The sequence below is a fragment of the Mandrillus leucophaeus genome, unplaced genomic scaffold (genome assembly GCF_000951045.1).
Source record: "Mandrillus leucophaeus isolate KB7577 unplaced genomic scaffold, Mleu.le_1.0 Scaffold1034, whole genome shotgun sequence".
Lineage (NCBI taxonomy): Eukaryota > Metazoa > Chordata > Mammalia > Primates > Cercopithecidae > Mandrillus > Mandrillus leucophaeus.
The window spans coordinates 174,103-199,892 of NW_012098477.1; the positions used below are offsets into that span (position 1 = coordinate 174,103).

General features: G+C 38.9%; 1 protein-coding gene and 1 pseudogene across 1 annotated transcript; both read right to left on the minus strand.

The window, feature by feature from the left end:
- Positions 1–279: 279 nt before the first annotated feature.
- On the minus strand, positions 280–14,733 carry AIM2 (absent in melanoma 2). The gene is made up of 6 exons (XM_011978679.1): positions 14,465–14,733; positions 11,140–11,421; positions 6,478–6,611; positions 3,811–4,230; positions 1,283–1,471; positions 280–514 (listed from the first exon to the last, which is right to left on the minus strand). Exons 2-6 carry the CDS (start codon positions 11,399–11,401, stop codon positions 488–490), a joined length of 1,032 nt encoding a protein of 343 aa, XP_011834069.1. The 5' UTR covers positions 11,402–11,421; positions 14,465–14,733; the 3' UTR covers positions 280–487.
- Positions 14,734–19,061: 4,328 nt separating this feature from the next.
- Positions 19,062–24,499, minus strand: LOC105538842 (annotated as a pseudogene).
- Between the last annotated feature and the right edge of the window lie 1,291 nt (positions 24,500–25,790).

Genomic DNA, 25,790 nt, shown 5'->3' on the forward strand with positions numbered 1-25,790 from the left:
ATTGTCTTATTATTTATATACCTTTTAAAATATTTCTAAATCATTGCCCTATGGGACAAAATATACATTTTTAATTATGCAGTATCTACTTTCAAATAATACTGCACTGCTTCACATGTTGTACAGGATCTTCTAACAGTATACTCCTAATTCTTCCCTCTTGTATTTTGTGCAATCGTTGTCATGTAGTTTACTTTTAAATTTGTATAAACATATAATACATTGATAAAGTATTTTTGCTTGAGACAAGGGATTGACAAATTAAATGAGATACTGTAATGAATGAGAAACAGATGTTTATTGTGATCATCTGTTGATATTCTGAATTTGTTTATCCAGCAATTATCCTATCCTAATTTGGTGGAGAGAGGAGCCTGTGAACTGCTGCTCTCAGGTAACTTACAATCTGACTGAAGAAGATGTATCACGTATTCTTCAATTAAATGCTGCTTAGACCAGTTGGCTTGAATTGGTCCTTTTTATTTCTCTATGTTTTTTTACTGGCCTTAATAACCTGGATGGAGAAAAAAAAAAACATGCAGTCTGAGATGCGGTCAATAAGTGGCCCCTCCTCTGTTTGCAGTCACTATGGCCTTCTAAAGTGTATATCACCTTCTGATAAAATTATTTTGTTCCCACCCTTCTAATACATTGGTTTGTCTTGGATCATACTCCCAAAGTGAATATCTGACCTGAGAAGTACACTCCAACTTAGCAAGGTCATATATGCATATTTCTCAAGTCTTGGCCTCCACTCCTACAGAGACAGCAGGCAGTGCAACCGACACTGAGACTTGGGGAAGAGCACCAAGTAGTGGCAGGAGATGGGTAGGAGGGTGTGGTGGAAGGTCAAGAGTAGGGGTTTACATGGACTCAAGTGCCCTGGACTATGGTAGGTGCAGGCGTGGTGGGACTGGCGAGGGAAATGTGTCCTCAAAGTATCTATTGTGTGTCTACTTTCAAAGACATTACTCAGAATGACTTTTCCAACTCTGGGCAAGCTTTCTGCTTTAGACTTGTAGTGTTACTGAGGAGCTCTTTCTTGGGCTCTGTGTGCATAACAGTATGCGCCTCTGCCTTGAAAAGCCCATGTTCTCTTAACTGTGTATCTAGAACACGTGTTTCCTAAGAGGGAGGTTCCTCAGTTCTGGGAGATGGACGTGTACTAAATATCAATGTCTTCCATTCCATATCCTGTTCAATGGCTCCAGTCCAGCTTCCTGACAGAAAGCAAAACATATCACCCCCTTGGAGAGTTGACTTTGCTCCATGCAGTTCCCACCTTTATGATGCTATGAACTCCGGATGTCAGCTGTGGTTTTTCTCCATTTTTTGACAGTGTGAAGAATGTAAGTCGAACCTTATCTCCTTCCTTACATTGCATTGTGTCCTCGTTTCTAACCACCAATACTTCCATTTCCCCAGTCTTGTCACTTAGGTCAAATAATACATTTTTCTTCTTTTCTGTTACCTGTAAAAGAAAATCAACATCCAGCCTCTGATAATCTGATTAAGGAATGCCACATCAGTCACACATCAGACATGCTAGAAGAAGGCTCTAAAAAGAAATACAGTTAATTCTTGAACAACACAGATTTTACCTGTGCAGGTCCATTTATATGGGAATTGTCCTCTGTCTCTGCCACCCCAAGACGGCAAGAGCAACCCTCCTCTTCCTCCTTCCTCCTCAGTCTACTTAACATGAAGACAGTGATGAAGAACTTTGATGATCTACTGCCACTTAATGAATAGTCAGTATATTTTCTTTTTTGTGATTTTCTTAATAACATTTTTCTCTACCTCACTTTTTAAGAATATAGTATATAATATGTATAACACAAAAATGTGTTAAGTGACTGTTTATATTGTCTGTAAGGCTTCTGGTCAAGAGTAGGCTATTAAGTAGTTAAGTTTTTGGGGAATCAAAAATTATATGCAGATTTTCGACTGCTCGGGGTCAGCAGCCCTAATCCCTACATTGTTCAAGGGTCAACTTGAAGAAAAAGTTTCTGCTTTGAAACTAGCAGGTATATATCTAATAGATGTTAGCAAGTTCACACAGAGGAGGCAGACGTGTCTTACTTAGAATATGCTGTCTCCTATGCCCATCTTTCCAGTCCCAAACTTCTTTCCTTTAGGAGGAGGCCAGGGTGGCCCATAGAAGCAACAACTGCTGGATAGAGAGGATGGAGCTTCTCCAGGGCCAGTAGCCAGATTAGTCAGGGGAAAAAAGAAGACCCTGGGGTTGGAAGAGAGCTATTTTTTTTATTTTTTTATTTTTTTATTTTTTGAAACAGAGTTTCGCTCCTTCACCCAGGCTGGAGTGCGATGGCGCAATCTTGGCTCACTGCAACCTCCACCCCACTGGGTTCAAGCCATTCTCCTGCCTCAGCCTCCAGAGTAGCTGGGATTATATATAGGTCCCTACCAATACACCCGGCTAATTTTTGTATTTTTACTAGAGACAGGTTTTGCCACATTGGCCAGGATGATCTGGAACTCCTCAACTCTGGCGATCCACCCGCCTTGGCCTCCCAAAGTGCTAGGATTACAGGCATGAGCTGCCGTGCCCAGCCTGAAGACAGCTATTTAAAACAACAAGTCCAGGAGAGACATGAGGTAATGATGCAAGATCCAGCTGAGAGTCTAGTAAGTAATCAAAGACAAGAAATAATTCACAATCAAGTCTAGATCAAAAGGAAACAGGAGGTTGGTCAGTTACTTAGGAGATTGATCGTATTTTAGCTTTAATTTTATGGACTAAATCAATATATGTTAGTGGCCAGATTAAAAGCTGAAAACTGGGACAAAGAACATGACCTTCCTATCCAAGGTCATTTTACACTTGAGTTTTCCAAGAGGACTGGAGAGTCTTCCTATCAATTCCTTCTAAAACTAACCCAGGGCAGCAGAGGTTATTCTGAGGCTCTGAATGCAGGGGCAGCAGGTTCCCTCTCTACGGTTCTTCAGGTCCTGCCCTAGACCAGAAAAAGTCATTCCACAAGGCTAGTTCCCTGAAGCTCAGAGTCATAATACTTTATTATTTCTCACTTCTAATAAGTCTCCTCGAGGAGTGCCTCTGCCCGGCCACCCCACCGTCTGAGAAGTGAAGAGGGCCTCTGCCCGGCCGCCCCACCGTCTGGGAAGTGAGGAGGGCCTCTGCCCAGCCGCCCCACCGTCTGGGAAGTGAGGAGGGCCTCTGCCCAGCCGCCCCACCGTCTGGAAAGAGAGGAGCGCCGGCCGCTGTGCAACCTTCCAAGTGTGAAGTGATAGCCTTGTATGTGATCTTTTCTGTCTTCCCCAAGTTTGTATTTTCGACATTAAAGTTTACTTTTAATTAAAAAGAAATAAATAAATAAGTCTCCTCAAGCTAACTCTTTCTTCTGTTTTCTTCATTTAATCACAGTTCTTTAATCCTGACTTGCATATTGGTTTTTCAGGTCAATTAATTTGGTTGATTACTCAACTACACTTATTTTGCAATCACAACAATAGTCACTTAAAATAAAGATAATACGGACAAAGTACAAAAATAATGCAGAAATAAAAACTATGTGAACGAACTAATTCCTTTTTCAGCGGCTACTGGGATAAGAATAAGTTGAAACAGGATTGTGACATTTTTGACAATAAAAACAATTTTTGAGTTTTTGTATGAATTTTGGCATGTTAACTCTGCAGCTCTTTAGAACTTTGTATTTTTTTATTTTGTCTATATGGACATTAACACCTTTTCTAAAGTCTCTTTAAGATCAGATGGAAAATACGTTATTCTTACTAATCAATATGAAATTAGCTATGAAAACTTACCTTCTGGACTACAAACAACCCATTCACAATTGTTCCAAGGGGCTGAGTTTGAAGCGTGTTGATCTTTGGGGTTTCACCAGCTTTTCTCATAATGTTCAGCGGGACATCAACCTTTTGGTCAGATTTAGCATCTAACACACATGAGGCGCTATTTACCTCTAAGAAACCACTGTGCTGATAATATCTTGATATTATAATAATTCTCTTTGGAATGAATTTATCTTTCAGCAGTGTATTAAAAACTTTTACAAAGAAGAATTCCTTCTCTGTAGCCACCGTAGCATGAAACATCTCTTGCTTGCCTTCTTGGGTCTCAAACGTGAAGGGCTTTGTTGCTTTCAGTACCATAACTGGCAAACCGTCTTTCCGAAACTCTTCTCTGATAGATTCCTGCTGGGCCACCCTCTGTTTCTGCTCAGGCTGAAGACAAGAGAAGAAAGATATCAGCTGTGAGTCAAAAAGGTACTATTGAGAGGACCTTCCTTCACCCACAGTGCTAAGCCTCAGGAAGCCACAGAAGACAGGTGGAATCAAGGGAAGAGACATAGAGGGGATAAGAAGAGACTTGAGGCCTAGAATGATCTAGATGGAACAGAGAGGGCAGAAGGAAGATTTCAACTCCTGTATTCAGATAAGACGGTGTAACATGTTTTGGAGGTAGGATCCCTAAAACCAAATCCTTGCTTTGCCATGTGCTATATAAAAAGACTTCATCAGATTTCTGAAATATTGCTAAGCCTCGGGGTAAATCTGATAAATCTGATTCCATCTTCTATGGATTCCATTCGGGCATAATATATCCTTGTTTCTCTATCCAATACTGTCCTAAACATTCATTTTACTCTGGTATAAAAGTGAGGGAGCTCAGTGACCTGCACAGGGTTCCCCAAATTCCTAGGGAGGTGTTGTACGTAACAAAATGTAGACTATGTTTAATGTGAGTTAAGGGGGAGACCTAGGTCAGAGATCTTACAAGTGAGTTAAAGGAGAAATTTAAAAGGAGAATTGATACTACATTTGTAGATTTACCCTTAAATAATGAATTATGCACTAAGGTTTACATTTTAAAAATATATCTTATTATTTGAAATTATAAAAAAAGAAATAATTTAAATACATAAAAATAGATTTGGTTAAACAAAATATGGTATAGTCACAAATAGATTACTATGCAAATATTAAAAATGCTTTAGAGAAATAATGTGATAAACTGTTATAACTGACTCAATAAAGGGAAAGGTCCTAAACAGATAAAAAATATCTTTCTTTTTGGATAAATAAGCAGTTAAAGCACACACACAAACACACTACAGAGATATTTACCAACATCAATATTTTTTTTCCTAGATGATACAATTATAGGTAATTTTATTCGCTTCTCTGTGTTTTTTATTTTTCTGAATTAACAGAGGTAAGATACCTTTTTTGGTTTGTTTTGGGAGAAAATACTACTTTTTAAAGGCAACTTGCCATCTAGAACCAAATGGAAATACAGGGAAAAACAAACAGAGGCATAAAAAGTCAAGTGTAGGAGTCTCGAAGGCTGTCTCTGATGTGACCTGAAGCTTGGGCCAGTGGAGCTGGGGCCAGTAAGGGGCCCTGATGGGCAGTATAACTGACTGCATTTGGATCAATGCAGGCAAAGGTCAGTTCCACTGAGTTCCACTACAAAAGTCCTCTTTGGTCCATGTATCTTTAGTTGAGTCTTCCAGACTGAATGATGCATATTTTCTTTACTGGTGATGGAATCACACCATTTATACTTGAACCTTGTTTTCTGAAAAATCCAGAAGTTTCTGGGCCAAACCCAGAGGAAATGGCTCCTCTAGACAAAGAGAATGAAGTATGTGTCATCAGTTTCTAGAGCTCACACAGCTATAAAATGGTGTAACACCTGCTTCACAGGAGATGAAATTGCATGTGTGGTGGATTCTGTGTTGGGCCTTTCCGATATTGCCTGCCGCTCCCTCAGGACTAAAGTAATCATTCTCATCAATGAGACTCTCCAGGCACTACTCTCTCAGCTAAACAGGGCCACCTCACCTTGTCCATGCAGGTGTATAAAGGGCTTTTTTACATTACTTTTAAAAAACAATTTGCTGTCAAGAACTAAGGGAAAATACAGGGGAAAACAAACAGAGGCATGCCAGGCCGAGTGTAAGAGTCTCTGCAATGGATCTCTGATGTGACCCAGAGCCTGGGTCTGTGCAAACCACAGACTCCCCCACCAGTCTTGGGAGCCCTGAAGGGCATTCTCAGCTCCCGAGCTCCCTGTGGGGTAGGCCAAGGCCTCTATTGCAACTACATTGGACTTGACATTCTTCCTCTTCTACTCCTTTCACTTCCTCACAGATACTAATTCTGAAAGTGCTCTAAAATAGACTTCCTGTAAACAACTGTCTATCTCAGAGTTTTCGTCTTATAGAATCCAAACCATAACAGAGGGTTAATGTGTCCAGGCCCTGACAGAGATTAGAAGCTCAACAGGTGTTTAATCGGATCAATCAGAGGTAGTTCCTGTTTTTGTGACTCAGAGTGCTTTTCACACTGTGGCCTTAATTCCCTTATTTGCATGCTCTGAGATAAAGAACAGAGAACAATGTGGGAAATGACAGTGACAGTGATGCTCTTACAAGGACAAAGACCACTCCACTCTCCTCATCCTACCTTAACATGAGGAGAGACTTTTGGTGCAGCACGTTGCTTTGTGACATCATTTCTGATGGCTGCAGATGCAGCAGGACTCATTTCAGGTTGACTTAGTGGCTTTGGTTTTGTTACCGATTTGTATTTCTTATCAACTGATTAAAAAATGGAAGACATGGCCAATAAGCATATAAACATATGAGCAGTGCACATTTTCAAATGTCACCAGAAATAAATACTAAAACCATATTAAGATATCTTCAAGAGCAGTTAATTTTTCTAAAAAAAAAAAAAAAAAAAAAATTCTTGTTTTAAAATGAAAGAAACTGGACCTGGCACAGACACCTGTAATCCCAGCACTTTGGGAGGCCAAGGCTGGAGGATCAACCCGAGGCCAGGAGTTTGAGACCAGCTTAGTCAACATAGGGAGACCCTATCTTTATAAAAAATATTTTCAAAATTAGCCAGGTGCAATGTCACATGTTTTCAGTCTCAGCTACTTGGGAGGGTGAGGCAGGAGGATAACTTAAGCCCAGGAGTTCAAAGCTGCAGTGAGTCGTGATCACACCACTGCACTCCAGCTTGGGTGACACAGTGAGACCTTGTCTGTCTCAAAAAAACAAAAAACAAAAAAACAAAAACAAAAGACAAAAAACAAAAGAAACTATGAAGTCTTAGTCTTAAATCGGTATAACACTTTGGAAAATGGTTTGGGACACTATTTATTGAAATTCAGTATCTACTTACCTTAACATCCAGTAATTCCATTCACAGGTGTACAGTCAAGAGAAACACACATACAAATACAAACATACAAAGATAAGTACATAAGGCTTATAATAAATATTCATAGCAGCATTTTTCACAATGGCCTCAAATGACTAAAATAACAATCAAAAATAGACCAATTATCTCTATATATATGTATATGTATATGAGTTTATATGTGTATGTAATTTTCAATTAAATGGAATCTTATGTAGTAGTGAAAAATGAATAAACTACTGCTATGAAACAAGGGCTGATTTCTTTTCTTTTCTTTTTTTTTTTTTGAGGCAGAGTCTCACTCCGTCACCCAAGCTGGAGTGCAGTGGCCCAATCTCGTCTCACTGCAACCTCCACCTCCCAGGTTCAAGTGATTCTCCTGCCTCAGCCTCCTGAGTAGCTGGGATTACAGGTTCATGCCACCATGCCTGACTAATTTTTGTATTTTTTTAGTAAAGACGGGGTTTCACCATGTGGGTCAGGCTGGTCTTAAACTCCTCACCTTGTGATCCGCCTACCTCAGCCTCCCAAAGTGCTGGGATTACAGGCATGAGCCACCACACCTGGCCACAGATTTCTAATTATGTTCTACAAGGCCTTGCCTTGTCCTTCTATCGAGGGGACCTCATCCTGCCCTCTGAAGACTCTCTGTACTTCAGCTACACTGGCCTTCTTTCAGTCCTCAAGCAGGTCAACACCTGCTGTCATAGGGATTTTCACAGTGTTCCCTCTGACTGAAGGTACCTTTAACTCCTATGCATTTTTCAGAGCTTAGTGCAAGGGTCACTTCCCTATGGAACCCACTTTGACCAACACCAACTCTAATTCGTGGCTTATGTTAATGCTCCTTTGACACATGCTGCTGAAGAACCATCTTCCTTTCCATTAGAGCATTTGTCTCAATTAATTACATTCATAAATTTTCCTGTAAGAAAAATATCTACTTTCCCTTTAGAATATAAGCTGTATAAAATTTGGATTTGTTTTTAACACCTTGTTTTATCATAAGAACCTAAAAGCTTTCCTTGTACCTATTAGCAATTCAATAGATATTTACTGAATGGATGAAGAAATGGATGGATGGGTGGCATGTTGGCTCCTCACTAATGCCTACAAAATGCAGTTGTATACTTTGGCTGGGCTCCTCCACATCTATGGTCAGGTTATATGTTATTGTGAAAAGCCAACTCCTAGTCCTGATTTTTAAAAAGACCATGTAACAAGATGGTCGTGTTTAATGACTTAAGGCACTCTCAGGCAGAAGAGGGCCTGAGAAATTATTAGATGTCATTTCTGATAGAATTTGAACAACTCTGGGCTGAAATAGCAAGGCAATCACTTTGATTTTACTAAAAAGAGAAACAATACTGTTTTATGAGGTAGTAGGTACTCTGTCATTACCTTTCAAAGATCAGAAAGTGGTTGACTGTCTGACAGGGATATTGTAGCAGGATCTCTGCTCTAGAAAGAAGTTACACTAACCTTCTAATGATAAGTTAGTTCCATGCAACTGGTTTCAGAAAGGTATGCAGATAAAGTCTCTTCTATGTTCACAGCATCGGCGAGAAAACAGCATCAAGGAGGCCAAGGGAATCAACCTACCATTCTACCACATCACATCAGCCATACTTCATCTCACACACAGTGGTACCAATATTTGTGGACAAGCTTGTCTGCCCACTATAAATCTCTCATTTGCCTTAATAATCAGGTGGACATTGTTACTGATTATCTCATTTATCATTTTCAGCATTTTATTTTAATCTTGCAGGACTTCTGTAGACTGTGATCACATTTTCTCTTCGCTTCCTTTTTCTATGCTTATGAGTCCTTCTATTTTCTCATCTTGCTTCATACAAAAGCTTCTCCTGTCTACTAATTATTGCCTCTGTCTTCACTAAAGATTCTCCAGGTATCTTCTACCTTCCATGGGGTGAGGTTGTGAGTAGAAGAGCATATAGCACTCTACATGCAGACATGCCATGGCAACAGAGAAGGATCACTTAACCAAGAATGATAGTAACTGTTCAAAAAAATGAAACAAAAGCTTTTCATACAATAATAGAAATAGCATGGACACACAAAAATTTCCTACATTCAAAAGAGGCCTAAGTATGTCCACGGATGGAATTTGAGAGCGATGAAGGAACTCAGTTGCCTTCTTGTAGAGCATGCAGGAAGCATACTTTGTGTTTTGTTGTTGTTGTTGTTGTTGTTGTTGTTTGAGACAGGGTCTCACTGTTGTTGCCCAGGCAGGGGTGCAGAGGCATGATCTCAGCTTACTGCAACCTCTGCCTCCCGGGTTCAAGTGATTCTCGTGCCTCAGTCTCCCGAGTAGCTGGCATTACAGACGCCTGCCACCATGCCTGGCTAATTTTTGTATTTGTAGTAGAGACAAAGTTTCACCATGTTGACCAGGCGGATCTCGAACTCTTGACCTCAAGTGATCCATCTGCCTTGGCCTCCCAAAGTGCTGGGATTAAAGGCGTGAGCCACTGCACCTGGCCCAAAAGCATACTTTGAATCCTACAACTGTTACATTTGGAGACTCTCATTTGGGACAGCCTCTGGATGATCTACTCCTGAGTCTCCAAGTTAGTCCCAAACTGGATCTTTTTTAGCTAAGTAGAATAACAAAATCCCAGAATCATTAGAACAGCAAAATGGGGAGAAGATTGTAGAAGGGGAAATTTTGTGCTATCCTGGTCAAAGAGAAGAATTAATTCTTGATTTATTGCCAAAATAAAAGATATTTCTAAACATCTCAGCCTATGTTTGCCAATAGATTCCTGTCTTATCGCAGATAAGAAACACAGGGCAGTTGGTTACATGGAAGTAACATGGGTAGTTACTGCCATCTAAGGGCCATCTTAAAGAACTACACCTTCTAACTTAAAGCCTGGGAAAACAACCACTCCTTTCTCATTAGCGCCTTAGAAACTACCTAACAGTTTACATCTGTATAGAATTATGGACGTACATAGTATCACTTATGTGGCTTCATTTAACCTTCTTATAAACCATGTGTGAGAAGCCATGTCACCGTGTTGTACACCCACAAATGCTATTAAAAGCTGTTGTAATCTTTGCTGTTACGGTTTTACTTTGAATCCTAAAACTGTTGCATTTGGAGACTCTCATTTGGGACAGTCCTGGAGTGATATGCTCCTTTGTTAGCTCTTTTTTGTTCTTCAGACATAAAGCCGGGACGTATCAATTGTTCTCAGTAAACAAACTCAGGAATTTAAACTAAATGTATATAATTCAGATGGAGATGATGAGTGATTTATTGAATAATCTTAAAAAAGTCTTTTTGTTGTGGGTAATTTATACTGTCACTGGAGATAGAGAGGAGAGAGAGTCCCTGAAGGAGGATTCTCCCTCCCTGAAGAAGGAGGAGATCATCCCCTAAAGAAAGAAGCATAGCCTGGGACCATAGAAAGATAGGGACATGGAGAGGAATAAACAGACTGTGTGAAGGAAAAAAAGGTGCTCAATATCCTGGTTTACAATTTTCCAATGCAATAATTTATATTTTTGAGACTTCAGTAGAATGTGCGAGCATTACATACTGTGGAAATGGAGTTGGGAAAAGTTAACTTTGAAATTCTACATCCATATTCACTGTAATTGAACTGGAGACAAAGATGGGCAAGGAGAAAAGATGATAAATGGAAGTGGTCACCCTAAAGGCTGGAACAAGAGATGCAAACCAAGGCTGGAATGGATTTGTGGAATTTGTAACAAACACTTCCTACAAGTGATTCTCAGTAAAAGGGGGCAAAGAGACAGGTGCACTAAGTTAGCAAACAAATTCCAACAGTGTGCACTGGGGGTCATATCCCAGGGACGCCATGAAAGGAAAGGCCCAGGCTTGGCAGAGAAAGGGACTGGGCAGGTGCGGGACTACCACATTACCTTTCTCCTTCTCTTCCTGAAGACGTTTTGCCAAAAGCATATAATTCAACTTCTGAAAAATAAGAATGGTCTTCTTCACTGCAGACACTACACCAGCATTTTGAATCATCAAGTTAGCTACTTGTATTCTGTTTGCAGTACGTAGTATGCCTGTGGCGATATTAAACTCGTCTGAAAGAAAGAACTTAAACCTATCCAGTTCCTCATCAGTGATGTTATCCAGGCCCGTTAGCAAGAGTATCTCCTTGTATTTACTCTCCATCTGACGACTTTGGGATCAACCTATAAGGAATCCAAAGCATGTAAGATTACAACACCAAAAAGGATTCTACATTCAAAATAAAGCAAGGTGAGCTATTAATATTTTTAAAGAAAAATAAACAAAATGTTTGCAGTAGTAAAAGAGATTTGAATGGGACATAGGTAAGAACTTCTTAAGCAAGGTGATCCCTATTCCTAGGAAAGACATCTTCAGAAAGTATACAACACCTCTAGAATTCTTAGAAAACAGGATACATCAGCTGGGCATGGTAGCTCACGCCTGTAATCCCAGCACTCTGGAAGGCCAAAGCGGGCGGATCACCTGAGGTCAGGAGTTTGAGACCAGCCTGGCCAATATGGCAAAACCCCATCTCTACTAAAAATACAAAAATTAGCCGGGCGTGGTGGTGGGGGCCTGTAATCCCAACTACTCAGGAAGCTGAGGCAGGAGAATCGCTTGACCCAGGAGGTGGAGGTCACAGTGAGCCAAGATCGCGCCATTGCACTCCAGCTTGGGTGACAAGAGCAAAACTTTGTCTCAAAACAAACAAACAAACAAACAAACAAAAACACTACAACAAAAAGGAAACAGGATACATTTTCCTTTTATTTTTAAAATAGATTTATCGAGGCATAACTGGCATACAACACAGTGCATATATTGGAAGTATACAATCTGATAAATTTTGGCATATATATATACCTGATGAAGTGCAATTAATCAATTTGTTCTTTCATGGATCATGCTTTCACTGTCTTATTTAAGAAATCTTTTCCAATCTCAAGATGAGAAGATTTTATGTTTTCCTCTAAAAATATTATGGTTTAATCATTTTATTTGGGTGTATGTACTGTTTTGAGTTATTTTGTATATGGTATAAGCAATGACTCAAAGTTCATTTATTTTTCATATGAATATGAAATTTCCCAGAACCGTATATTAAAAAGACTATCCTTTTTAACGATTTTTTTTACCTTTGCAAAAATCAGTTGTCCAAATATGAGTGAGTCTATTTCTGGATTCTTTATTCTGTCCATCAACCTATTTTTGTATCTTGTTGCCAAAATCACATTGTAGTAATATAGTTGTTTATGTATAGTACCCAAAATAATACACAAAACATTATAAATAATAATTCAAAAGTTTATAACTATAAGATTAATATGCAGAAATGCATTCCTTTATTCTAGCACCACTCCAAGAGTGAAAAAAATCACGTAAAAAAGTAATTTCCAATAGCAACAAAACTACAAAGTACATAAGAACATCTAATACAATATATTTAAGAGTTTTAAAGGGAACCTTATAAAACTTCATTGGGAGATTTAGAAGACCTACTTAAGTGGGTGTATGTGTGATATTTTAAATGGGAAAACTTGATAAAATGAAGACAGCAATGTTGTCAAATTAATCTATAAACTCCCATCCAAAATCTCAAAGGGTTTTTCATAGAACTTATCAGAATGATCTTAAAACCTAAATGAAAAAAATAAAGACAAAAACCTGCAAAACATGTTGAATTGTTTATTAGGATGTAGTATCCCTACTACTAGGTATCAATACTTACTACAAATGTATAATAATTCAATCGATATGGCAGTGGCATAGAGAAAAATGAACTAATAAATAGAGTGTGGAAACAGGACCACATGTAAGTTAAAGCATGGTACATAATCAAAGTGGCATTAGAAATCACGAGGAAAGAATGGCCAACTATAAAAAGTATTCAGGCAAATGATAATATTCGGGGAATGATATATTTGGCCTTTCTCTTATATCATACACAAATATATATCTGGCTGGATTAATTATCTAAACAGAATAGTAATGATGTTGAATAAAACACAGAATTTCTCAATACATTGAAGTAGAAGGAGGTTTCTTAAACAAGGCACAAAAAGGACAAGCCAGAAAAAAAAAAAAACTTTGTCAAATGTGATTGCATGCATATTCTTAATTTCTTTGTAGGAAACACACACACACGTGCACACACACACACTAAACAAAGTGATTATATAAGGCAAAAACTGGGCAGATACCTGAAAAATATATATATATATATATAGTTAATAGAAGTTTTGCTTTTGGAATACATGGAGAACCATGTATCACTAAGAAAACAATAAACAGTCTATTTGAAAAGTGTGCAAAAGATGTGAATGAGCAATTTGCTCAAGTATCCAATAAACATAAAAAAGATGTTTGACATTATTAGCAATTAATGACTTCCAGAGCAGCAACATATAAAGTGGAAGAAATAAGCCGAGGAACAGGAAAAGATGTTTATGAGCTGAAAATAACTGATTGTAAATTTTAGGGAAGCTTGAACACCCCCATCAGTAGAGTCAATGTTAATAAATTCTAAACTATCACTGTTAATGGCCTCATAATGTTTTTCCTTATATGCTGGTAAGAGCTGGACAAACTCTACTTAAACATGTAGAGTTCATGAGTGAAAATTAAAACTATTATCAGGACCATTTTCAAAATAAGAAATACATTAAAAATATTTGTAATGATAAAGCCATCCAAATGCCCCCGTCCTACTGATGAAAGCAAGGAAGGACACTACCTTTGCTGAATATCTACAATCAGCTTGGCATGATTCCTGCTTTCCTACTTGTCTATAAGAAACTAATCTTCCTATAAGCCTCTTATATAATAACAATCACATTTTAATCACATTTTAATAAGATTGACTCATCATTTTCTCTGAAGTTATGTTGTCTTATAAATGAAAAACTTGCATTTTACTTCATAATATCTGTTAACTTAAAAAATGCTTGTATTTGCTATTGGCATAAAAGTCAGTCTTACAAACAGGCTGATAGATAAACCCCAACGGGATCTGAAGCTTAAGGAACACCAGCTCAGAGACACCAGAGGACATGGCTAAAGTGAGTAAAAGATAAATGAACCCATCCTTTCAGAGCTCATGTCCATTTTCCCAGGTTCAAGTTCTCAGAGGGGTGCATAGCATGGCTGGCCTTTCCTCAGTTGTCTTTTTCGGCGGAGAAACGGTTCAGTCTCTCCTCTCTAACCCAGCTCCTCCATGGTGCTTACCTCCTGATCCCTGGGACGATCAGCAAACCGGGTCTGCCACCTTCTCTTCAGAGAGCTTAACTAACAGAGGGCTCAGGAGAGCATGCCCAAATAACCTACGTGACTTTCAAAGCTACAAAGACTCTGACACTTCTGAACAGCTTCACACGTACCCCTAATAAACACTTCCCGCCACCTGCAGGCCCGGTGTGGGTAGGAGTGACAACTGGAGCTCTCATTGGCTGAGCTGGTTTGGGTTCTCACTAGCAGCCACAGAAGAAAATTTCTATAGAAACTTGTATCTGAGTCATGCCACATAGTTACACTGATTGGAAACAGAAAGTGGCTAGGAAACTGTAAAAAATGACCGAAGATGACTTAGTGATACGCTTTGTGACTAAGGAGACTGGTGATGACATTTTTTCTGGTATAAACAAGCACACTGATCTCAGAGGGTATCTACAAGCATTGCCAGTATGCCAGTGCAGCTTCTTGTCTTCAAAGCATAAGAGAATCTGGAAATGAGACCAAAGTGAAAGTACAGACATTCTATTGTGGAGCAAAAGCAAGGATACCCTCAAGGGACGAGTGCAGGCACTCAAAGATTGAGTCACAGGCAATGTGGTTCATGTACTACATGAATAAGCACAATGAAGGTATGGGGTACTCTATGATAAAGAGGAAGGCTTTTCTGGGAAATGGGCGGGCAATTCCCGGAATCGGGGTGCCACCCTTTTCTTGACTAAAGATGGTTAATCCAGAACTGTCATGGCGTCAGGTGCATGATGGGAGTGGGAATTCCCCCATGGAAGTTTTATGATATTAAGGCACAATGAAGCTAAGGGTCAGCAGTCAGCCAAGTTTTCGACCGTCTTGGCTTTAACCAGTTGCAGCCGGTTTCTTCTGTGTTACATTCTCATCTGTGCCTAAGTAGGAAGTCTGCAATCTGTCTTCGTTGTCATAGCCTGTTGTAACAGTTCCCGTCTACTAGTGGGGCAGTCCCTCTGCTAACCATTTTGACCCCATTTTTATTGCTTGTAGCCACATGCAAGTAATCGTGCCTCATTCCCTCACTGACTGCTTGCCTCAAAAGCATATATACAGTCTTTCTTCCTAACCAGGCTCCTAACCCTAAATTCAGAGCTTGAGGGCTTGATTCTAGTCTGCAATTTACTTGAGGTTTTCCTTTTTTATTCATTGAATTAACAATTATGCACTGAACATCTAATATGATGTATTAGATTCTGAGAATATAAAAGTTAGTAAGACAAAGTTCCAGATGTTCAGCGGCTTTGCCAAGTCATGGAAACAGACATGTAATTTAATAATCACAATAGGACATAATGATAAGTGTTATAATTAAAGCATGCTCAAGATGCGATGGGAGCAGAGGAAGAGCACCTAACCATGCCCACGTAATCAGCCCAGAACTGCAGGACCTCCTTCACTTTCTGCTGCAAGGCTTGTTTCTACACTTTTGCCAGCTGTCAGCTCAAATAGCACCTTATCTGTGGGGCTTCTCTGACCAGCATGTTCTCTACCTCTTCCCCGCATTATTTTTTCCCACACGTGTTACTGACCACCATCTGACATACTGCATATGTCATTTGTTTGTTTATTCTCTGGCTCATGCTCCTAAAATGTAACACACATGAGGGAAGAGATTTCTGCCCACTGGCTCACTGCATCCACTTCACCTGATACAGTGCCAGGCATAGAGAAAGTGTTCAAAAAATATTTGTTGAATGAGTGAATGCATGAGTGAGTGGATCACACAAGGCAAAAGAACACCAAAGAGAACAATAGGTAAGAATTAAAAAGCCTGCGAAGTGTATGAATTTGGTAACCTACTGAGTAAATGAGAGAAAGCTCCCTGTTGAGGGAGAACCCAACAAGCACCACCCCGGAGAGGCATAGTGATTTGAGGCTTCAAGTCCTGTAAAAGGTGAGTTAAGTGATTAAACTGGGGAGTGGTCTCAATGAGGAGAAGGTACACTGCTGCACCCAGGGCAGGCAGACAAGTGCTCATCCTTCAGCTTTGTTTTACCAAGAAATTTGATCGGAGAGATACCCGACTGGGTGACAAGACACAGAAAGGAAAGGAAGCAACCGTGCTGAAAAGGGAAGTTTGTTAATAGTCTCACAGAGAAAAGTGGGATCCCCAAGCCCTTTCCCCACTGACTCCTAGAGTACTGACAGCAAGGTTTACGCCATAAGCAGAAGACTGGAGGATCCCACTGTAGCGACTGGCCCAAGAGGGGAAAAACTCCCACCGTTACTGACATTTTGAGTTTTTCCAGCATGAAGACTCAGGTCCTTTCGTGCTAATCCTATAATTAAACTAACTCATAAATAAACCAGGCCAACACAAAAAGAATTCAATTCAGTTTTGTGTGTATATATGTATAGATATTTCTTTCTTAAATATGAGTAAACAGATATAAATAACATTCAGAAAAGCCTCCAACTTAAAAAAAAAAAAAACAGAAAACAAATCAGAAGAAGGCACTTAAACAAGGACAAAGCAGAGGGTAGAAGAAGAAATATATATGTGAGAGATAAGAAAAGACATTGCATCCATGAAACAAAAAGACAGTGCTAATACTTGTAAAAAATGAACAAATTAACAGGAGAGATTTTATAAATATATTTTCTAAATGTGATAGCAGAAAAGTTTTAAAGCTAATAGGGTGATAAAGTTGAAGAGCTCTTTCTAAAAGTATACCTAGAAAACAATAAAATGGAAAAACAGAAAAGATAAGAGATATACAAGTTTATGCCAGGATGAATAATAACCAGCTAATAAGCATTTAAACAAGAATGAGTGGAGAAAAAAGAAAGTTATCAAATAAATATCGAATGTGATAAATGAGAAAGAACACACACAAAAGCATGTCATTTCGCATTTTTTTTCCAGTTTTTTTTTTTTTTTAGTAGACTTTATTTTTTAAATCAGTTTTAGGCTCACAGTAAAACTGAGCTGCAGGCACAGGTTTCCACATACCCCTTTCCCTCACACATGCACAGCCTCCCCATTATCAACGTTTCCACCAGGGTAGACCCTGCATGGACACATCATTATCACCCAGACTCCACAGTTTACATTAGGGTACACTTGGTGTTGTACATTCTGTGGGTTTGGACAAATGTATAATGGGTATCCACCATTATAGTATCATACAGGGTGGTTTCACTGCCCTAAAATCCTCTGTGCTCTGTCTAGTCATCTCTCCCCACAAATACTGGCAACCACCCACTGATCTTTTTACTGTCTCCACAGTATTGCTGTTTCCGGAATTTCATATAGTTGAAGTCATACAGTATATAGCCTTTTCAGACTTTCACTTAGTAATCTGCATTTAAGATTCCTCCATGGGTGTTCGTGGCTTGATGGCTCATCTCTTTTTCGCATTAAAAAATATTCCATTGTCTCCATTTCTCTCAGTTTATCCATTCATATACTGAAGAACATGTTAGTTGCTTCCAAGTTTTTACAATTATGAATAAACCTTCTATAAATATCTGTGGCATGTTTTTATGTGGACTTAATTTTTCAACTTTGGGTAAATATCAAGGAATGCAATTGCTGTACTGTATAATAAGATATAATAAGAGTATGTTTAGTCTTGTAAGAAACCACTAACTGGTTTTTTATACATTGATTTGGTCAAAAAATGTTTATGGGCAAACGGAAGGTATCTAATAAGTACTGCATTGAATAGTTTTAAGAATAAAGAGAAAATCTATTACTCTGAAGACTTTTATATCTTGTCCACAGATTTCTTAAAAAGGTATGCTTTAGAAATAGATCATATAAAGAATTGTTCAGACTTGTTTAGTGACACCTCAATTTCAGAACTTTTGTAAAGAAATCACAAGTAAAAGCAAACACCTCAAGGCAATTAAATGTTAATTTTTAAAAATGTATCTAAACAGTGATTTCCACACTTTAGCATGCATCAGAATTTCCTGGGGGAAGCTTGTGAAAATGCAGATTTTAGGCCTCACCCCCAGCATTTCTGACAAGTTCCTGGGTGATTCTGATGCTGTTGGTCTTGGCACAACACTTAGAGAACCACTGCTTTAATATCTAATCTCTGGCATTTAAACTAATAAGCAATGTCCATATGCCTTTGTACTTTCTAATAGTAAATAAACAAAAGAACAGTTCTGATATGCCTTCAATAACAAACTTTAAATCTTTAGACTCTTGAAATGTTCTACTTAAATGTAATAGAACCTATAACTTATTCATCTTGGCTCACAATGATTCCCATGAGTTCAAAAGACAGAGCCACAGGACAGTCTAATACCAGATAATCTATCAGACTTCATGAAAGCATTTGTTCACAAAATACATAGCTATTAGGGTACAGGGACGACCTTGCTTTTATCTTCTCCATGCATCTTCTCTACAGAAAATTCAATAAGAAATTATGAAGATTTTTATACTCAGAATGAGAATTCAACTTATCATGAATGTACACATAAACATCACAATGAACCATCATACTCAAGCCTCAGATTCAGGAACTTCTTAATCAGGGCAACAGTAATATTCCATAAAACGTATTTGTCCCATTCATTCTAATCACATACTATAATGAAAGAAATCCTGTTATTTGTGTGAATAAAATACCTTGCAAGATAGGACTAATGTCTTTGTAAAGGGTATTAGCAAATAAATCAAATCTGTTGACCTGGGTCTGATTATAATGAAATGCTTGCATCAAATAAAAATCTTTGGAAGTCAAGTTGCAAACTTTCTAAATTTCCAAAAGTAGATAACCTGAAATAATGCTTGTCAGGAGACATGATAATCTGTAGGACCTCAGTCATCACATCCAATTTGGGAAATGCTTCAGAGCCCCTCTGACTGCAGAATAATTTTATTAATAACATTGGTACTGCAGAAGTCAAAATCCAGAGGCTCCTCAGGCTCTCGAGTATTGATTTGCAGACTATCACCATTCCTCCTTCTTCCAAAAATAGCATCTAAGGGTCACCATAACCTTGGTAATACATTCAAAGTGCAGTTAAAATCCCTGGCATAGGATTTGATCCAAAAATAAACAGTCTAAAAGGACAATTAAGTTAATTTTAAAAGTAACAGACTCTTCCTGACACGTAAACTCTTAAAACACTCCAGCCTTTACAGTGTGGCCCAGACGCTAGAGAGCCCTTCCTAGCCAAGTCCCTGGAGAAGTAAGCTCCAGCTCCCTGAAAACAGGAGGAAGTGGAGCAGCTCCTGCCACTCTTAATTTTTGTTTTCAATTTCATTGATTTCGGCTCTAATTTTTTAAAACTGTATTTTCTTATGCTTACTTTGCATTTAATTTACTCTTATTTTTCTAGTTTCTTAATGTGGGAGCTTAGATGATTGATTTTTAGGTCTTTCTTTTTTTCTAGCAACATGCTTTTAAAATTACAAAACACCAAGGAGAGAGAAGATCCTAAAAGCTTCCTGAGAAAGAATAGATCATATCTGAGGATTAGGAATAAGAATAGAATTGGCATTCTTGACAGCCACACTAGAAGCTAGAAGAGAGTGGAGCAATTCCTTTAACATTTGAGGAAAACAATTTTCAGCCTAGTCTTCTATACCTAGCTGATAATTATAATTACATGTACATGTAAGGAAGGAATAAAATTATTCAGGAATCTCCACGTCTTTGTTTGTTTGGGCCTCTCTAACAAAAATACTATAGACTAAGTGGCTCATAAACAACAATTTATATACACATTTATTTCTCACAATTCTGGAGGCTGGGAAGTCCAAGATCAACACACCAGCATATTCAGTATCTGGTGAAGACTTGCTTCCTGGTTCACAGGGAGTCATCTTTTTTCTTTTCTTTTTCTCTTACTTTTTTTTAGAGGCAAGGTCTTGCCATGTTGCCAAAGCTGGGCTCTAACTCCTGGACAGCAGGTGTGTGCCACCACACCTACCAAGATGACAGCTTTTTGCTGTGTCCTCACACGGCAGAAGAAATGAAAGTGCTCCCTGGGCACTATCCCACGTAGTATAAGAGCACTAATCCTACTCACGAAGTCCATACCCTCAAGATCTAATCACCTCCCCAAAGCCCCACCTCCTAATATCATCACATTAGGGGTTAAAATTTTAACATATGAATTTTGGGGGTAACACAAACATTCAGTCAACAAGGATGATGTCACCCCAGGAAAATGGTGACCAGAAGCCCTTGAACTTTGACTTGTACAGAGCTAGACTGAAACTTGTTCAAAGCAGGGGGACAGAAAGCTCAAAAAAGAATATTTCCTAAGGAAAAAGTGTGTGAGATATATGTATAAGTGTTGCAGGTAGTGGGTGGTTGCAGAGAAATTACCTGAATTTATTTTGAGAGAAATTTTACTATTTTGGATTTCTTAAAATAATTAGCAATAAGCACATCAAGATGGAATAAATTATTAAAGATGTGTCACTGACTTCAGAAAAAAATAAAGATGCATAAAGTAGGAATCTAACCATACTACATGGCTTAACGATTAGTTTTATCTAGAGAGTTATGGTAATTTAAAACACCAAACAGTGATTTAATCAACAATTGTGAAATGACCATATTGGGAAAGTGGGAAGAGAGACAATGCACATGTATTGGTAAGATGCAGAGTTCCAACAATGTAAGAAACGAGGTGTAAGAAAACCAAATTTGTATCTTCTATTGCAGCAAATCAATAGATAATGGAGTGGCTAAAATTGAAAACTAGGAAGATAACATATTATTATGAAAGGTTAAAAAACGTTGCCTCGAGTGAGTGGGAATTGGGAGTGGGAAGGTATGAGGCAGGGGACTACTCTTTTATTATCATCCTTGTAATATTGTTGAATTTCAATCAATAGTAATATAATAATTGAATGAAAATAAATTTAAAACATAAATAGCTCTACTAAATGCTCGCTGAAGTATCTTCCTATTCTAAGGCTCTATATTCTATACCATTTAGCTCTACTAAATTTTAGCTCTACTAAATGCTCACCAAAGTATCTTCCTATTCTAAGGCTCTATATTCTATACCATCCTAAGGATCTATATTCTACACTATTAATCCAAATATGATCTGTGATAAAATATAATAATATTTCAGAAATAGAATTCATTACTTCCAGCTAAGTGAATTTGGAAAGGTCCAATTAAAGAAAATAACGCACTTGGACGATTCCTATTAGAAGGAATAAGAGTTTTAACATATGGAAATACAAAGAGTGGAATTCTAGGCCAATGGAATTGAACAGTCAGTACTTATGGGCCACCTATATATAACCAATTATTGATGCGTTCTCTAGAGTCCCTGATTGCCTCTGGCACAGAGAGCTAACCTTTACCACTCAGCCAGTAAGCCAATAAGTGAGAGGTCTTTTTCACAGGTTATCTCATGTAACTGCAACCCATAAGTGAGGGAACAGAATTTAAAGAAGTTAAGTCATTTGCTCCAGAGTACCCTGCTAGTATGTGGTATAGTCAGAATTTAAACCCAATTATTTTCTAAAATTTTCTAAAATTCCAATTCTCTTTCCATCACTCTGCCCTGTTTTTGGCATATTTGTACATAATTTATATATTCTATATAATGTGATCAAATGAAAAAAACCCTGGAGAGTTAGGGCCTTCCCTCTTCCAAGCCCTTATTTCTGGTTCTTGCTTACCACATCCTTCCCTTCTCCTTTCACACAGCTCAAAACACAGCTAGACTTTCTATTGGAGAGAAAGCAACTATCTTGAATTGCTCAAGATTCCTACTGCAAACAACATAAGCTATTTTTGATAGTTTAAGGAAACAGAAACTTTATTAAAAATATTAAACCCAGGCCAGGCACGGTGCCTTATGCCTGTAATCCCAGCACTTTGGGGGGCCAAGGCGGGGGGATCACTTGAAGCGAGGAGTTCAAGGCCAGCCTGAGCAACAAACAGCGACCTTGTCTCTCCAAAGAATTTTAAAAATTAGCAGGGCGTGGTGACACACGCCTGTAGTCCCAATTACTTGGGAGGTTGAGGCAGGAGGATCACTTGATTGTCTAGGAGTTTGAGGCTGCAGTGAGCTGTGATCACACCACTACACTCCAGCCCGAGTGACAGAGCAAAACCCTGTCTGAAATACACACACACGCACACACACCCCCCCCTCAGAGATCACTGGAGAATCTGAAGGACTGAAGGAACAAAGTCAAGACTAAACTCACAGAATAAAAGAAAAACAAAAAACAAAACTGTGTTTCCCACACCTTCTCCCTCCACCGACATACACACACACCAAACCAGGCAACAAAACTATTCTGAATAAGTTCACTGTTTCTGTTCCATAAACATATAATGCCAAGACCTGACAACACTGCAATTGCTCAATCTACAGTACAACTGCAACTTCCGTATGTACTTTGCAATTGCTGCTACTGCCTAAAACCGAGATGTCTCTGAAGCCAGCCGCATCAGCAAGATGGAAACTCCATGGAGAGCCAGGTTCTCATGTTGATGACTTCTAAATCAAGCCTCCCTTGGAAGCATCTGACAGGGCAAGCCTAGGTCACCTGTGTCCATCTGGGTTGCAAGAAAAAGAAACTGAGAATTTGACTCCTGTCTTCTGCGTTGGGGACATGAGAATTATTACATGTGAATTATTTAAAAGATTCTGGGAAGGCACAAATGTGACACATGGCCACTAAAAACTCATTCAAGAGAGATAAGGATTCCAGAATTACTCCCAGATTTCTGGGTCAGGAAAGTAGGTGAATGATAGTGTCATTACAGAAACAGGGAGCACCCAAGGAGGAGCAGGTCAAAGTAAGTGAGGAAAATGTGGGTTTAGCGCTGGAGGTGTTGCGTTTGAAGTGCCCATGAGATATGTAAATGGGGATGTTTAATTGAATATATGAGCCTGGAGCTTAGATAAAAGGTCAGAACTCCAGACAGTAACGTGGGCAGCATCCAAATACAGATGGCAGCCGATACTGCAGAACAAGATGAGACTGTCAGGAGAGGCCACCATGAATGAGAAGGGGGCAGGCCTCCAAGCCACGTAGAGCTCAGACAGCAAGTGATTGGGCTAAAGAGGAAGAGTCAAGAAGGAAGACTTACAAAGAAAGGTCAGAGCAGTAGAGAAAAGAAGCCAGACCTGGTGGAGTGCTGGAAGGCAAGGCAAAGAGTATTTCAAGGAAGACGACACTCAGTGGTGTACTTTGTACTTGAGTATTGCTAAAAGAGTAGATCTTAAATGTTCTCTCTCTCACACACACACACACACACACACAAAATATGTGAGGTGGCAGACATGTTTATTAGCTTGATTATAGGATCATTTCACAATGTACACAAATATCAAAACATCACATTGTATACTACAAATACATACAATTTTTATTTGTTGATTATACCTCAATAAAGCTGGCGGTGGAGTGTGAGGGGAAAGAAGGATAGGACTCAGATCTAGCAAATCCTGTTTCAGATCTAGGAAATATCCAACAGATAATTATTTGCTTCCACCAGATTTTACCCATCATTCTATGATGTTTAATTTGGTTTCCTCTACTTATATTTGATCTCAATGTACTGAAACAGGGAGCAGGTAAAAAGACAACAAGGGTGAGGCAAAAATATTAATAAAAGCCAGACAATAGATCCTAAAGCTCTTCCAGCTTCTGAACCACTTATCTTTGTCCTCATTGTCAGTATCTCTCCTCTTTCCACCTCGTAAACATGGATGCTTTGTTTGTGACATGAGGCTGTCTCTGCTTTCCTTTTGGCCAGCTCATCAGAGAGCTCTGGGGCCAGGCCTTTCCTGGCCTCCCTCTGCCCACATACACTAGGCTCCAGGAGAATCTGAACATACCTCACCCTCTACTTCATCCTCCTCCCCCATCTGGCTAATTCCTACACACCTCCAGGTCTTTCTTTATATCTCACTTTCTCCAAAACTATTGTCAAATCCTGCAAGCCCAAGTCTGAGTTAAGTGCTCCTGTTGTTTATTTTTCCATCATGTCCAGGACATTCCATCACACCAAAAGTGGAAAGAAGTAAACTCACACGCTTGGGCACCATACCCGTGCAGGTTAAAATCCCTGCTCCACCCACTTGTGTGGTCTTGAGCAGGTCTCTTAATCTATTGAAGGCTGACAGTCCCTAATCCTAGAAGGTGTTGTGAAAATTAAGAGTTTACACATTTAAAACACTAAGCAAAGTAACTGAAAGATAGAAAGAACTCAGTAAACTCTATCCGTTATTATTATGACTATCAATATATTGTTTTATGAGGTCTAATGTCTTGTCTGCCTTTTTCAGTGAAGTGTATAAACTCCTTGTGGGCAGAAACTGAATCTGTATAAAATAATTACAAACTCGAATCACCAAGACTCACCACCTTAAAACTCCAAGTGTACATTTAAAACTTTGTACTACACATTTTTATTTAAATGCATAACGAAAAATTCAACCTTTACATATCCTAAATCATTGATTGTCTTAGGACTCTAAGTACTTTCTCATTCTTACTTCCCTTTTACTGTTAACGGAACCACAACTCTCCCACTGACGTAGGCTCCCAACCCAACAGTCTCTACTTCTTCCCTTTTCCTTGACCCCTACACTACTCAATGTCTTTTATATGGACAATTCTAGTGATAGGGCTGAGTCAGGGGAGATGGTAAGGATGATGGCAGTCAGGTGAGGTTGCAATAAAAAAAAAAAAAAAACAATGATCACCATGGCTGAGACTAAGGTAACATTTAAATGTCAGTGGAAGGAACCATATTTGTGCTGAACTGTGGAAGCATACCTGAAGACAAGGATGGGGGGATCAGGAGGATGATTCTGGTATTTACAGCCCAACATTTATATTAATCAATTATTAATAAATTCTTAAGAACCTATGATGCCATCTGTATGTTATAAAAAGCAATGCCAGGCTTTTCCTTTATTCCGGAAAGTTTTTTTTTTTTTTTTTTTTTGAGATGGAGTCTTGCTCTGTCACCCAGGCTGGAATGCAGTGGCGCGATCTCGGCTCACTGCAAATTCTGCCTCCTAGGTTTAAGCACTTCTCCTGTCTCAGCCTCCCGAGTAGCTTGGATTACAGGTGCCCACCACCATGCCCAGCTAATTTTTGTATTTTTAGTAGAGATGGGGTTTCACCATGTTGGCCAAGCTGGTCTTGAACTCCTGACCTCAAGTGATCCACCTGCCTCGGCCTCCCAAAGTGCTGGGATTACAGTCGTAAGCCACCACGCCTGGCCAAGTCTATTTTTAAAATATAATAGTGATAAATGGCAGAGTTTGGTAGATTTCTGCATTGCCAGAGTGATCCTTTGATCCCTAAGTTTTTTTGCATAATTAAAAC